Source organism: Micromesistius poutassou (assembly GCF_964030765.1).
Source record: "Micromesistius poutassou genome assembly, chromosome: 3".
NCBI lineage: Eukaryota > Metazoa > Chordata > Actinopteri > Gadiformes > Gadidae > Micromesistius > Micromesistius poutassou.
The window spans coordinates 8,573,952-8,589,437 of NC_140273.1; the positions used below are offsets into that span (position 1 = coordinate 8,573,952).

Sequence of the window (15,486 nt, forward strand, 5' to 3'; positions counted from 1 at the left end):
GTAACAATTTGCACTAGTACTTTTTAAGTAAATTTTACTGCTGTAATATCAAGTACAACTCACTTGCAAGTATCAAGTAAAATGTACTTACCACTAAACTTATCATTTTGAAGATATTAAGTAAATGTTACTTAATTATATTTAAGTTATAAGTTATATTTATTTAAACTAATTAAGTAAAGTAAATTTATTTTTTTCATAGACAGGAACGTCGCTGTCGTCAAAATATTAAGTAAATCTTATTTATCTGTAATATTTACTGTTATGAAGTAAATAAGTCGATTTTATTACATTTTTTACAGTTTGACATTTTCAATTACTTAGTTGTATGAATTTATATTACCCACTGTAATTATCTAAATGTTGCTAATTTGACCAAATAAATGTAATAATTTTCTCTATGCATTTAATATACTTTTATCACAAATCACACAACTAAAATACATTACCATTACCATTAAACTGTTTATTTTGTCACTAATGTTCACATCACCTGGTAAAGTCTGGAAACAAGTACTTAAGGTGCATTCAGTAAACGTCCGATCATTTGGAACAACCATGTAGAATTAACATTATTTCAAATCGACTAAATCTCAGCAGCCATAAATGTAACAGTGGCATGACTGGCATTTGTTTTTCACCCCAGGAGGCATAAAATCTAGAAGGGCATATCACATGACAAAAACAACAGGAGATGAGGTTTTAACCTGACAGAGCTAGGTAGTATTGACATAACAAAAATTCTAAATTGCAATATTTTTAGAATTGCAACATTAACAACCAATGCTTAACTGCTTGGTAAAATTACTTTGCTCAAATCCAACACAGATCTGGAATGGTGCTTTTCAAATATTCAATCAAAACCTTACAGCCCTCTGAAATGGTGCAATTGCGACATTCAAACCGGCACTCTGGACTAGTGCACTTCAAGTGCACTTTAAGTGCAAAATTAAAACCTTAATGCATTAAAACATTTTCATCAACAGCTAAAAGGTGTTAACAGTTCTAGATAAAGAATAAAATGTTAATTTTTTTCCTTACCTGTAATAAACATCAATGACAGAAAGATCAGGGGGGTATTCCGGGCTTATTTTGCTTAGCCTGGCTTCTTTCAGCTAGAGTTGCGTTCCATTAATGTGGCTTAAGGGAATCTCCACTAAGTAACCATGGCAACTTATCTGACCAAACAACCATCAAGCTAAACGCAAAGCCGGGCTTCTTTCAGCTAGAGTTGCATTCCATGAACGTGACTTAAGGGAATCTCCGCTAAGTAACCATGGCAATTTATCCGACCAAACTAACCTGGTCGGGAGCAGGTTAACTGTCAGGCTAACTTGAGCAGTGTTTCAGAGAAATCCATCTGTCAGCAACAATTGTACCATCAGAAGGTTCCGCCAAACCTAGTCCTCACAATTTTGTCATAAATGTACATAGGCCTATATGAACACAAACAGCGTATATTTTCACTAAGGGTCTAAGATTAAATGACGCAAATGAAATAATTCAATGAATTGCTATCTATTGTTATTGTGGCTATTTTTTCAACACATTTTTACACATCTATGTATTATTTCTTAATCAGCAATCAGCAGTTGGGTGGATGGTCTAGCACTTGCCCTGTGATACGCGAGACCCGTGTTCGTGTCCAGTCTAATGCGTAGTATTCTTGGCGTTGGCTTAATTTTGTAATTCCCTTCATTAATTTTATTAATTCCCTAATTAAGAATATTCAAAGAAATGGAAAGTAAATGGCATGAAAAATTAATTAATTTCTCTAGTAATCCTTCCTATATTACTATTAATTGCGTAATAGTAATATACACCCGGACGACCGGGTGTATGGAAGTAAATTTGTGTCTTTATTATGCAATCAAACAGAATAGGTTTGAGAGCAAAACTTTCCACACTGCAATCAAAAAATAGATTTGAGAGCAAAACTATCGACACTGCAATCAAAAAATGTTTTATTGCAAGTAAAATAAATGTGATTAAAAATGTATGTAAAAATGTATCTGGACAGTGGAAGGTCCATATAAAGACAGGCTGATGTATGTGAGCAGAGGGTCCAATGGAGCTGTCTTTGCAAGTTGTTGTTCCAGTCTTTTACAAGATGGAGAAGTGAGTTGGGGTGTACCAGCAGCCGAGGTTGTACAGTACTTGCCATGGCGGTAGCATTTAAGACAGCAACTTTAACTTTAAAGCTTGTACTTTTGGGGACAGCTTAATCCCATCCAGTTCTAGCAAAAGTTTCTGAAACACCTCAAAAGTGTAGCGCAGTGTTGGGGGATATGCAAGGTTGAGGGCATAAATCAGCCCCATAAGCAATGTGCAAGCTTTAGCAGTACTGCCACATCCTTTCAACATCTCCTTTCCTTCAAGAAGGATGGATACATCCACTGGATCCTCTCCATCAGTACCATGGACGACCAGGATCTTGAGGATGTGTTGTGTGGCATCACTGTGGCTGTCCTCCTGCATACAATTTACAAGAAAAATTAAGATAATTTTATTAAGAAACAAATAAAAATAGAATTGTTTGAATCATTCAAAGTGACTTCATTATCAGGGCGGAATGAACATGTGCTAAAAACATCATTAAACATAGCTCAGATTACCTTAAATTGAGTCAAATCTATTTTAGTGAGCTAGTATTAGTAAAACATTTGCAAAAATGGCACAAGATGGCTGCACTCCACTACATATCAGAGGGAAATAATGTGTTTTTTACTCCATTACATTTATGTGACCGATTTTACCAGCAGCCGAGGTTGTACAGTACTTGCCATGGCGGTAGCATTTAAGACAGCAACTTTAACTTTAAAGCTTGTACTTTTGGGGACAGCTTAATCCCATCCAGTTCTAGCAAAAGTTTCTGAAACACCTCAAAAGTGTAGCGCAGTGTTGGGGGATATGCAAGGTTGAGGGCATAAATCAGCCCCATAAGAAATGTGCAAGCTTTAGCAGTACTGCCACATCCTTTCAACATCTCCTTTCCTTCAAGAAGGATGGATACATCCACTGGATCCTCTCCATCAGTACCATGGACGACCAGGATCTTGAGGATGTGTTGTGTGGCATCACTGCGGCTGTCCTCCTGCATACAATTTACAAGAAAAATTAAGATAATTTTATTAAGAAACAAATAAAAATAGAATTGAGTCAAATCTATTTTAGTGAGCTGGTATTAGTAAAACATTTGCAAAAATGGCACAAGATGGCTGCACTCCACTACATATCAGAGGGAAATAATGTGTTTTTTACTCCATTACATTTATGTGACCGATTTTTAGTTACTACAGTTATTACATCCCCTTCCTGTCCAGTGAAAACCACGTATCTCCAAATGTGGTGATTTTGAATTTGAATGTTTGTGATAAACTGAATGACTAAGTGTCTATGTAAATTCATTTTCTAAGACATCCAGGTTGTAAACTGTTAGAATGAAATCACTGGACTAAAAAGAAACAATCAACAAGACATTTTGGTGTTCATCCAAACACCATCATCAGTTAACTCTGGCAAGAAATACACGCAAAAAGGTCACATGATCATCACATGACCTGAGATGTAAAAGCCACATGTCTACTAAAATGTCAGTGAATTGTGCTTGCCACAAGGAAGGAGTATTTTCACAGTGTGGTATTAGTACTATTACAGCAGTAAAGCAGTACAGCAGATCTGAATACTTCTTCCACCACTGGCCATAAATTGTGTGCCTCTGCACCTTTACAGTGCTATGGCTTTGTAACCCCAGAGCATGTTTCATTTTTGTGATTGTACTTTGAATCATTGAAAAATATCCATTTAGTTTGTTCTTCCAGATTATATAAGATTTTGTTTGCTTTTTCAATGTACCATTTGGGCCATCACTGAGTGGAATATCTCCATACCTTTGTCTGCCTACCTCTCGACCCTACATTAGGTCATTAAAAAAAAAAAATATATATATATCTTTACCAGGTAAAAGCTTTACCAGGCAATAACAGCTTCACGTCTCAGCTTGGTCCCCACGACACCTCCCTTGGCCTTCATCAGGGCATAAGTTTAGGTGTGTAGTGGTCAAGTTTGTACATGAAGCTCTGCTCCAGGGAAATTGTAGTTATTCTCCTGAATTCCTCCTTGATCTGAATTGACAAACGATTCACGATTTCAAGTACAACATCAGGAACTGGGCCAAATAGTCTGATGTTAGTCTAAAGTTGCATTTTTTGCATGACCATCTCATAACAGGCCTACTGTTTCTCCCTGATGACACCAGCGTTGAAACACGTCAATCTGTCCTCCTCCCTAGACTTGTCCAATGTGCTCATCCTAAGAGTAAGGTCACCCTGTAAATGAACAGACACAATTTGTGATATCAAAAAAATTATATAAAACATTTAGCCACAATTTTATATTACATTACGCAGTTAAGAATAGGGAAAGATAACAACAGCAAAATTATATCATGCATACATAGATTTCTACTTACCTGAATGAGACTAATGTGGTAGACCAATCACTCCTCCTACTACTCCTACTTGCCCTCAATTTACACTCAACTAGCTCATCCTGCAATACCACAACTCACTGCTTCCTGTTGATAGAAACATGTGTTTATAACATTTTAACCTAACCTGTTAATTATACTTAAATAATAAGTATTATAACTTAACTGACAAGACTGGACTCACACGAGAGGCTTTCCACTTGGTTAAATATTCAATTAAGTTTAATATACTGATAAAAAGCAGCAAAATTAAAATGTATGTTGATATAATCATATATTTAACATTATACAGTGAAGGGTTGAGCTGCTTCGGCCCTTGCATGCTGCATGCTTCTATGTCCCAGCCATATTGGTTCAAGGTTAATTTATTTGTCATTTTACTGGCCTGTAAACAAATACAAGTAAACTGGGTTTTTTCTACTCCACCTAGATAAAAACGACTCATTGAAATCGATTGAGAAATGTAAACGTTATAGTGCTTTTTATCCAGAAAAACCGCAGCTCCCCTGGCGGGTTTACTTGTAACAAGCCAGTCTCGGCCCGATATGGCGGCGGCGACATTAGTACTGCCGTCTGGTACAACGTGATTCGTTTCCTTCATAGACTGTATATATATGCCTTACTGTGCAGACTAGCTTCGATAAATTAACGTTACTTGCTGCACAATATTCAATAGCTATAAGAAACGTTACACACTGGCACCACATTTTAAATAACTTAGCCACTGAAATAGGCAGCTTGAGCCTAATCATCACCAGCTAAATTAACGTTACTCTAACGTTAACCTGACAAGATGACTTGTTTGGCTAACGTTAACTACATTTATTCTCCTCTCCTAATGACTAACCCTCTCTATGGCAACTTGTATGCCTTTAACGTTAGTTTTAATGTTAAAGAAGTGAGATAAATGGAGGAGCTTTCCTGCATGATGTTAGTTAATTAGTGTTATATTGCATCATACAAACAAGAATTAAACTATCAAAATGCACACAACCCATAGTTTGGCCATATAATCACACATTTAAAACAGAAAGGCAATAACTTACCCGAGATAACTCAGCCACGCAGCACCTCCGTTAAGCACCAATCATCTGACCTCTGTGCCTATCGCGGGTATCTTGTCTTGTCCAAAGGCGCATGTGCGGATTTAAACACACTATATTTTCAGATTAAAATGTACTTAGTACTTTTAGGTTTATGTGCAGTGACTATAAAATATTTAAATAGTATGAGTAAATCTATAATAAAACTTACTCTTCCCACACAGTTCATTTATTACATATGTAAGAAAGTATAAATTTAAATTTTTACTTAACAAATTCTAGTTCTCATAGATAGATAGATAGATACTGTAGATAGCCCTTTATTAATCCCCCTTAGGAGAAATTCACAAGTGACCAGCAGTACAGTGGGAAAAGAGAGTGCAAAAACAAGAGTATATATACAAATAAATTTACCAATTTGAAATAAAATATAATAAAAAACTATTAGAATAAGATAAACATACTATATACATGTAACTGTCCGTTTGTAGGTGACTTGTGCATTAAAAAATAAATATGACTATAAGTATAAATGTGCCAATGTGCAGGGTTCCTGAGGTAATGAAAAATGAAATAAATAACAAGGTTTAAACAACAATCAGTCCTGAGGTGTGGGGTTTAGTCCTTAATCAAGTCGAGAAAAAGGAGGTGTTGGGGCTTGGAGGTGTTGAGAGTGGGGGGTTGAGGTGTTGTAAAGTCTGATAGCTGATGGGATGAAAGAGCCCCCCAAGCGCTTTGAGGCACGTGGCTGAATGAGTCTGTGACTGAACGTGCTCCTGAGTTGCCTCAGCTCGGCGTAGAGAGGGTGAGAGGGATTGTCCATGATCGCCTGCAGCTTTTCTCTCATCCTCCTCTCTGTCACAGCCTCCACACAGTTCAGCTTCATCCCCACCACAGAGCTCACTTTCCTCACCATCTTATTCAGCTTGCTGGCACCTCCGCTCCCGATACCTCCTCCCCAGCACACTGCAGAAAAGAAGGTGGCACTGGCTACCACAGAATGGTAGAACATCTGTAGCAGCCTAGTGCACACATTGAAAGACCTGAGCCTCCTCAGGAAGAACAGCCTGCTCTGTCCCTTCCTGTAGAGGGCCTCTGTGTTGTCTGACCAGTCCAGTTTATTGTTTGGATGCACCCCAAGGAACTTGTAGGTGTCCACCATCTCCACCCCCTCCCTGTTTATGGAAACAGGTATTGGGGGGGCTCTTTCTGGGCTGGAAGTCCACCACCAGCTCCTTGGTTTTACCGGTGTAGAGCTGAAGGTGGTTCCTGTCACACCATCCTACAAAGTTTTCAACTAGTTACCTATACTCCTCCTCCTTATTGTCTGTGATGCATCCAACAATGGAGGCCAACGGGAGTTGTAGTAGAAATCCGAGGTGTAGAGGGTGAACAAAAACGGTGAAAGTACAGTTCCCTGGGGTTAGGGTTAGGGTTAGCGGTGTTGCTTGTCACCACATCTGACAAGCAGTGTCGCAGCCTGCTATACTGCGGCCTGTCCGTGAGGTAGTTAGTAATCCATGCCACCATGTCAGGATCCACCTGCATCACTTGGAGCTTCTCAGCCAGCCGGACTGGCTGGACGGTGTCGAAAGCACTGGAGAAGTCGAAGAACATGATCCTCACCATGCTTTGCGGCCTCTCCAGGTGTGTGTAAGCTCTGTGAAGCAGGCAGATGATGGCATCCTCTACGCCAATGTCAGTCTGGTACGCAAACTGCAGTGGGTCCAGGCAGTCCCGCACCAAGGGCCTGAGGTGCTTCAGGACCAGCCTCTCGAAGGTTTTCATGACTTGTGACTTTAGAGCCACAGGTCTGAAGTCTTTTGGAGTGCTGGGTCGTCCCTTCTTCGGCACAGGGACTACGCAGGATGTCTTCCAGAGTGGTGGCACCTTTTTCAGCCTCAGGGAGAGGCCGAAAAGATGTGTGAACACTCCTGCCAGCTGCTCTGCACAGACCTTGAGCACCCTCGGGCTGATGTCGTCCAGTCCTCTGGCCTTGTTTGTCCTGGTCCTGGTGAGCTGCAGTCTCACGTGGCTGGTGTTGATGGTTGGGGTTGTTGGGATAGTTGGGGGTGTGGTGAGGGGATGACTGCCCTCTGGGCTGGACATTAGTCCAGCCTTCCTGGTAGTGTGGAAGGGGAGAGAGAGGGTGGTGCTGGGAGGGGAGGTGCAAAAGCTGCCATGCCCAGGTCTTGTGGTGCAGCAGAGAGTTGAGTAGTGCAGGAGGGGGAGGGGGGTGTTGGTCTGGCCCCAGTTGGTGAGTGAGTTAAATCTGTTAAAACAGGTTTAGCTCGTTGGCCTGTTCCTTTGTCTCCTTCTGTGATCCTCCAGCCTTTTTTTCTTGCTCATTGAATTTTAATATTACAATGTAGAAATTATGACAGTTAGTTTAATATATTTTACTCTACCACAAATTAAATTTTTTCAGTGTGGGTGCAAGAAGGAATGGGGAAGGCAGGATGAGGATGCTATCACTGTCAGGTCAGTCTTGAGTGTTATAGCAGGTCCTTATGACAAAAGGTGTTATCTAGCCACATTCTCGAGTGAATGGGTGAACGTGGTCGTAACTCATGGCTCATAAATTATCTTATCATTAATGGCAATATAAACCGACAGTTAGGAAACTGTCTCATCATAAAGGTTGATGGCTTCTGGCTAATGCGGTACGCTAGGAGAGAGGCTGTGAGATGTGTGAAGAGAAATGGCCGAATGGATACAAAACTGCTCAATTATTCAATGCCAACAAATTTAAATGTTTATTTGAAACTGAAGGTTTCCATGGACTAAAGCAGACCTTATGACAGATGTGTTAGACTATATTTTAGGATTTTTTTTTTCATCTTGGAGATTAAAAGCAGTTTAGAACATTTCAAATAGCAATTCAAATATAGAATATTTTATGATGAGTCTACTTTTTAAGTTACTGGCTTAGCATCACATCCACTGCTTCTCTCACACGATAATGTGTTTATGGGGCCTTTTTCCTTGCTGCTGCTTAAGAGAGGGCGAAGAATTAACCCCGGAGCAAAACACCTTTGCCCTTTGTCCTCAATTCAGCTCTTGAAATAAAGTCCATAAAAGTCCATAGTTGTTGGGGAAATATGGATCTTCTCTGATCCAGGTAAGAATGGATTGGTCAGCCCCAGAGGAAGGGAGCGTGATTGGTCATACTCAGCTGAAGTGAGAGCTGAATGGTTAGCGAAGTATTGACAAATGTGGAGATGTTGAAACACTGTCAATCAACTTGTTCATTATTTAAATTAAACAACAACAAATAGTTCAGCTCACTTCAGGAATGAAATAGCTGCAACTAAGGAAAAGATGACCTAACTATAACTAACTAACTATGAAGAACTAAATATCTAGCTACTAACACACTGACTGATCAGATTATTACGGCTGGTAATAATCAAAGCATACCAAATCACACATAAACATCTGATTGTTAACCTAAAAAGCATTTGGTATGGTCTCTAAAAAGAGGCTTGACACTCAGGAACACACACTCAGGAAAAACGCTTTCTCTCTGCTTCGCTTCCTCAAGCAGCAAGTGTCTGTTAGCAAACAGCGGGCTCTGTCATTAATGATATGTTTAATCCTGCAAGAGGACTCTCTATGTTTGCCCCTCTTCAGCCAACGGTAAACAAAGGCCAGAGATCGACCTCCACTTGCTCACCGCTCACAGGACAAAGCAGCAGATGTGCAGCCAGTCGTCCATCAGCCATTGAGCGTGCAACCATTAGATATATGAATGACACAAAACCCTCGCAACCCAACCTGCCTTTTAATGCATCCTCCTTCATTTGAAAATCCCTGGATGTTTAATTAGAGCATACTTGCCACACTTGAGATGCATCTGGCCCGGACCCGAGGTATTCAGGGCCCGGTGCACTTGGCCGTGCTCCAACGCACACTGTGACACATGAAAGGGAGTGATCAGGGATGCTCGCGGGAGGAATACACTGCAAGTAGGCTTACTGCTTCAGCCTCACTCCTCGAGCACTATATGTCATCTACTATATTTAATAGAGCATGATTAATGTAATTAGTATTCTTTTTTACTAGCAGTGGTAGGATGGTAATAGTAGTAATAGTAGTAGAATATTTCTCAACATTTAGTGTCGATTTTCAATCTCTCCTTGTTTGTTGCTTTGATGTTTGATTTTGTTTATTTATGAGATAAATATTATCATTATGTAGTGCCTGTCTTTTTGTAAGTGCATTACAAGTCTTGTTCCTCCTTACATCATATTTCTTTACCTGAACAACAATCTATAAAATAGTTTCCACAATTATGTTCAAAACAACCATGTCAATTTGTCTTTAATATCCTTAATAACAGCATTTTACATGACTGAGAAATTCAGACACAAAGCGACCGGCATGAGACCAAAGCCCCGCTGCACATCAGCGGCAATGCACTGATGCCTGTTAAAACACTCACTCACACACGGATGTGCAAGGTTCTGCCCGATTATGCCAGTGCCTGTACCAGTTCGCACGTCGCTTTCTGCTCCTGCATGTGTTGTCGCGAATGTTCCCTACAGCAGAGGTTCTCTCCGTTTACAGAACCTTATGAAAGATTAAGCGGCTGTGAGATGACGCCATCATGAAAACAAACCATTGTGTCCTTGCAGGTGAGTTGATTAAAAACTGATGTTGTTTATAATATGAACTGCGTTTGTGATTTTTTGATTGAAAAGCTGTGATAGGTTGAAAGAAAGTGATTTTTATTATATAACAGAAAATGTTGGTTGATAGCCTGTTGTCTGTTGTCCTGTTGCACCAGTTCCTGGTGTTTAAATATCTATGTGTTCAATTTATGATTCTGTTTATTTTGACGTGAACTGTTAGGGTAAGGATGAAACACCTCTATTCAATGCTTTGGGGGGGGGGGGGGGGGGCTGAATTCATCAACTATTGTTCTTCTTAAGTTTTATTCTTTCTTTCTTTCTTTCCATCCTTCTTTCTTCTTATTCTATACAAACTTTGGGACGTATCTCCACATTTTTTCACCTAGAGACTCCATACCAATTGTAAATGTTCAGATTATATTGTAATTACGCGCTTCCTTTCAGATATTTTTAAAAATATTCTACTTTTAAATGTTTATTTTTTTCAATGGGAGGACGGCGAAGCCCAGGTAGGTTATTCTCCAGGGCTGGAGATTTCTAGACACTACGGAGCTAAACCCTGTCAGTTCAATCAGTCCACTGGCAACAAGACACTGGAAACTTCTCTGTGATGCTGCCGCTTTATTTGCTTAGCTGCAAACAACTGTACATTTACGTATGCTGCATTAACAACTCAAACACCCTTCTCTGTTCTTCCCGTTAATTGCTTTCCGATCACTGCACACCCTCTCTCACTACTCATTCCGTACGCATACTACGCACTGGCTCCGCTACTCTCTTAAATAGATACGCACAGAGATACGCTTATACAGATATACTTTTCCAAGTAGCCCTAGCTATCACACACACACACACACACACACACACACACACACACATACACACACACACACACACACACACACACACACACACACACACACACACACACACTATCAGAGCAGCTCAGCTATTCTATATTTTATCTCAAATGTATTTCAAACTTGATCACATAAGCTATTTGTTTAGTTCTTCACTTTATTTGTTTCCAACCATTTGCCATTTTTTTAAATGGTGGTTCCATTTAGACTGTTCAAAAAATCCCTTCACTCAATTTAAGCAATTTAACATTTCTTTACGTCTTAAATTATGTGGCTTTACTAAAACATGTCAACCACACTTTGCACTCCAGCACTCATTGCATTTTCTGCAGAAAATGCATTTTCTAGTTATAAAATGGTACCCTAAAATACTAAGTAAAGTAAAAACCTCCTTATTGATCATAAAGATCATATGCATTCTCCCTTTCATTACAATAACCTGACGAGGGTAAAGATAAGGGTTTGGGGTATGGGAAACTGATAAGAATGTTGTTCAATACAAATGAGTTGGACATGATAGAATGCCGTAGAATAATCTTTTATTTCTTTTTGCATTATGTTGTGAACAAGGCAGTTTGTCAACCCCATACATTATAACCTACCAAAACGATTGTCGTCACAATAATATGTATTATCATAATTGATCTCACACCATGTTGACAAGGCGATGGTGATACACTCTCAAAAGTTAAATGGTGGAGTTGATGAACAGTTTGTTTCCACATAATATACATGATTTACTACTGAGTGGAAGGCGTTCTCCTCTTTTTATTCCACAATGAGACTAATAGGCAGAGAAATTTGGACGGAGGCAATCTTATGAAAACAGACTGGGGACAGACCATATACAAGTACTATTTTGTGTCCAAGTTTAGTTTTGACAGAGCTGGCATTGAGACGAAACATACATCAGGTTTACGTATCTTTGTATAAGGATAAGGATTAAAGTAATCATGTTGCGTCTAAAATGTTCCTTGACTAATACGAATTGTTTGGTTGTTCATTGAGTGCATTTATGTTTTATTTTCAAAACCAAACTCTTATTGATCAAGGTTATTATTATTATTTTTTTAAAAGGCTGAAGAATTGATGATCACATGAGTCGAGAGTATACCTGCGGGGACGGGTGGACTGAAAGACAAACAACAAGACATCCTTACAAACAGTCAGGCAAACAAACACCACCACACAGATAAGACTCTCTCACACACACACACACACACACAAACATCCACACACACAAACAAACATCCACACACACACACACACACAAACATCCACACACACATACACACGTATACACAGACACACACACACACACACTGGTCACAGTGGTCCTTAGGGTGTGTGGCTAGGCGTCTGCTTGCCGTGTTGAGACACAGAACACACACACACATAGTTCTGTAATGATGATGCAGTGTCATTTCTGATCAGGTCGTGAACTTCGACACTCAGTCTCCCATTCCTGTTGCAGCTTTTATCTGTCCTTGATGGGCTAGAGATCAAAGAAGTTGGAAGCGGAAATAAATAAATAAAACGTAATTGACGGAAAATATATGTTTTCTGAGCAAAGAAAAATATGATGTATTATAATTACTATTGTTAACTCAAAGCACCTATAAATAACTAATGATACCTGATACCATGATAATGATAACTATGACAAATATGTTGTATATTGAGTTTACCATATAAATTCAGACTGATAATTATATGATTAATAAGAACTAATATAAAACTATTAATAAGGTATATTACATTAGTACTGACCTCGCTTCCAATGCACCTTATAAGTGTATTCTCACGTGTTAAACGTGTTTCATAACAGGAACATGGTAACTTTCTTTGTAACTTTGATATCAATGTAATAACTCAAAATTACAAAAATATAGGTACCTTTCATTGGTTGTTCTGTCATTGATTGATTGATTGATAAAAAAACATAATCTATCTAAATGACACCAGTAAACTAAATAAATACACAGTATAATCAAATATAATGCATCATTAAATGCCTTAAATATATCCCGTAGTATGAGAATGACAAGTTTGTCACAGTCTGTCGGGGCAATGAGTTCTGCTCTAACAAACCTGATGGCAGCTGCCTTAAGGGAGAGCATTCAGGAAACTCCCACTGAGAGCGGCACCAAGATAAAAGTTGCGCAACCTGACGGTGTTATAAAAAAGGCTGTCTCCAGGCCATGACAGCCAGTGCACCGTTTGACAGCAAATCAGTTCCATGATTGCATTAACATGGATTTAGCTTTAACTCTCCCCAGTTTAGAGTACGCTTGCCAAAGTTAATCATACGTCTCTTTTGTATCAAAACAATGACAATCGAATAAAACAGAGCAGAATCTGGTTTCCCTCGACAACCAAACAAGACGGTGAATGTTTGAGATAAGAGAGCAGCGTTTCAGTCTGACAGGCTTATAGTCTCACTTGGGTGAGATCACCAAACAGGGATTTAGATAAATGTGTCTATCAATAGAAATGTTTAGACGGTTGTGAAACCAACTAATAAGGAATTTCCATCTCGCTACACTTTGAGACCCCAAAAGTAACAGAACTCAGGGGAGGAGGGTGGGGGGATGTTTTTGTGCTATTACGCCTACTATTTCATGTTATCTGTATTGAACTGGTCAGACCTCATTCAATTCCTGGATTCTCTTCCCTCACAAGACCCAGATGGATAACAGCAGCCTGAACACCCGGGCCACCGAGCCCTCTGACACCGGCCTCCACGGCACCGCGCCCCCCTGCACCATGGAGCGCCACCAGGCCTCCCGCCTGCTGCTCTACGGCCTCCTCAGCGCCGCCGTGGTCTGCACCGTGGTCGGCAACCTGCTGGTGGTCCTCTCCATCGCCTACTTCAAGCAGCTGCAGTCCCCTACCAACTGCTTCGTCATGTCCCTGGCGGTGGCCGACAGCCTGGTGGGCCTGGTGGTGATGCCCTTCAGCATGCTGCGCACCCTGGACGGCTGCTGGCGCCTCGGCTCCCTCTTCTGCCGCCTGCACTCCAGCCTGGATGTCATGCTGTGCAGCGCCTCCATCTTCCACCTCAGCTGTATCGCCTTCGACCGCTACCACGCCGTGTGCAACCCGCTGCTCTACGCGCTGGTGATGTCGCGGGGCCGCGTGGCGGCGCTCACCGTGGGCTGCTGGGCCGTGCCTATGCTCATCTCCTTCGGCCCCATCATGGGGGGCCTGCACGCGGCCGGCGTGGACGTCCCCTTGCCCCCGAACGTGTGCGTGCTCCTGGTGAACCGCGCCTACGCCGTGACGGCCTCCCTGGTGGCGTTCTACCTGCCCATGGCAGTCATGCTGGTGGCCTACTGGAAGATCTACAAGGCGGCCAAGCGGCAGGCCATGCAGATCAGCGCCATGGAGAGCCAGATGGCGGCCGGCGTGGGGAAGGACTCGAGCAAGAAGCAGCGGCACCGCAACGCCATGCGGAGGGAGAGGAAGGCGGCCAAGACCCTGGGGATCATCATGGGGGTCTTCCTGCTCTTCTGGATGCCCTTCTTCACCGTCAACATCGTGGACCCCTTCATCCAGCACAGCACCCACGCCTTGGTGTGGGACGTGTTCCTATGGCTGGGGTACATCAACTCCTCCCTCAACCCCTTCCTTTACGGCTTGTTCAACCGCTCCTTCCGCAGGGCCTTCCTCATGATCATGGGTTGTAGGATCTGCCTGCCCGGCACGTCCCCCAGAATAGACCTCTCTCAGACCAGGGAGGAGGGGGCTGAGCGCACTGATCAGCAGTAGAGCGCATGTTGTTGCTTTTGTTTGTTTGGTGTTGGATTTAGGGACTTAGGATCCTATTATGTCCCATTTCGTTCATCATCACAAAGGCCTTAGTCGAAACGCTTATCTTAGATTGGTTTAGGAGTGTAAACACAAGTAGAAAATAAAGGAATTCATTAAAGAACACATTTGCAATGCAAAAAATAGCCCACTAAAACTGATGAACAAGTGGATTATGTGATTGTGGATTTGTACAGTGTCTCCAGTATTTTCAAAGCTGCAATGTGTCGTCTTACTTCAGAAACATTAGGCTGACATAACTTCAAAAATAAAACCTTCAATTTAATTATCCTCATATCTCAACAATTATTAGAATTTCTGAAGTTGACATGATTCCCATTTTCTTTTGATGTAAAATTGCATGGAAGTAGCATCCCAACAACGAGTGTCTGAAAGAGATGTTCAGTGGGGAAGTGGCTCTGACCCAACAGCCGGTGTCAGCCCCAGGGGCTGGAGCCATGCAAACCAGGAACAATAATGGCTCATATAGTTAACACTATAAAATGACAGAAGGAAAGAAAGAAATCTGGTTTGCTTTCATCCTTACTTTTCAATAGTTGTTTCATAAAGCATGAAATGTGACATAATGCTGAACAATGCCCCAAGAACAAATAATATCCTAAAGTTTGTTATGTAATGTTATGCAAACA

General features: G+C 41.0%; 2 protein-coding genes across 2 annotated transcripts in view; one reads left to right on the forward strand and one right to left on the reverse strand.

Moving 5' to 3' along the window:
* Nucleotides 1–10,054, reverse strand: part of LOC311340558 (uncharacterized protein) — a gene marked incomplete at both ends in the record, with an annotated part of 43,531 nt that extends 33,477 nt beyond the window's left edge. Inside the window, 6 exons of the mRNA XM_084465422.1 lie at nt 2,346–2,472; nt 3,014–3,094; nt 6,395–6,707; nt 6,998–7,654; nt 9,369–9,445; nt 10,025–10,054. Of these exons, the coding sequence (XP_084321548.1) occupies nt 2,346–2,472; nt 3,014–3,094; nt 6,395–6,707; nt 6,998–7,654; nt 9,369–9,445; nt 10,025–10,054 (1,285 nt within the window). The remainder of the gene's footprint in view (nt 1–2,345; nt 2,473–3,013; nt 3,095–6,394; nt 6,708–6,997; nt 7,655–9,368; nt 9,446–10,024) is intronic.
* Nucleotides 10,055–13,714: 3,660 nt separating this feature from the next.
* LOC311340560 (5-hydroxytryptamine receptor 4) lies at nt 13,715–14,797 on the forward strand (the record flags this gene model as incomplete). Its single annotated transcript, XM_084465423.1, has 1 exon — nt 13,715–14,797. The coding sequence occupies one exon, from the start codon at nt 13,715–13,717 to the stop codon at nt 14,795–14,797; it is 1,083 nt and encodes a 360-aa protein (XP_084321549.1).
* Nucleotides 14,798–15,486: the final 689 nt, after the last annotated feature.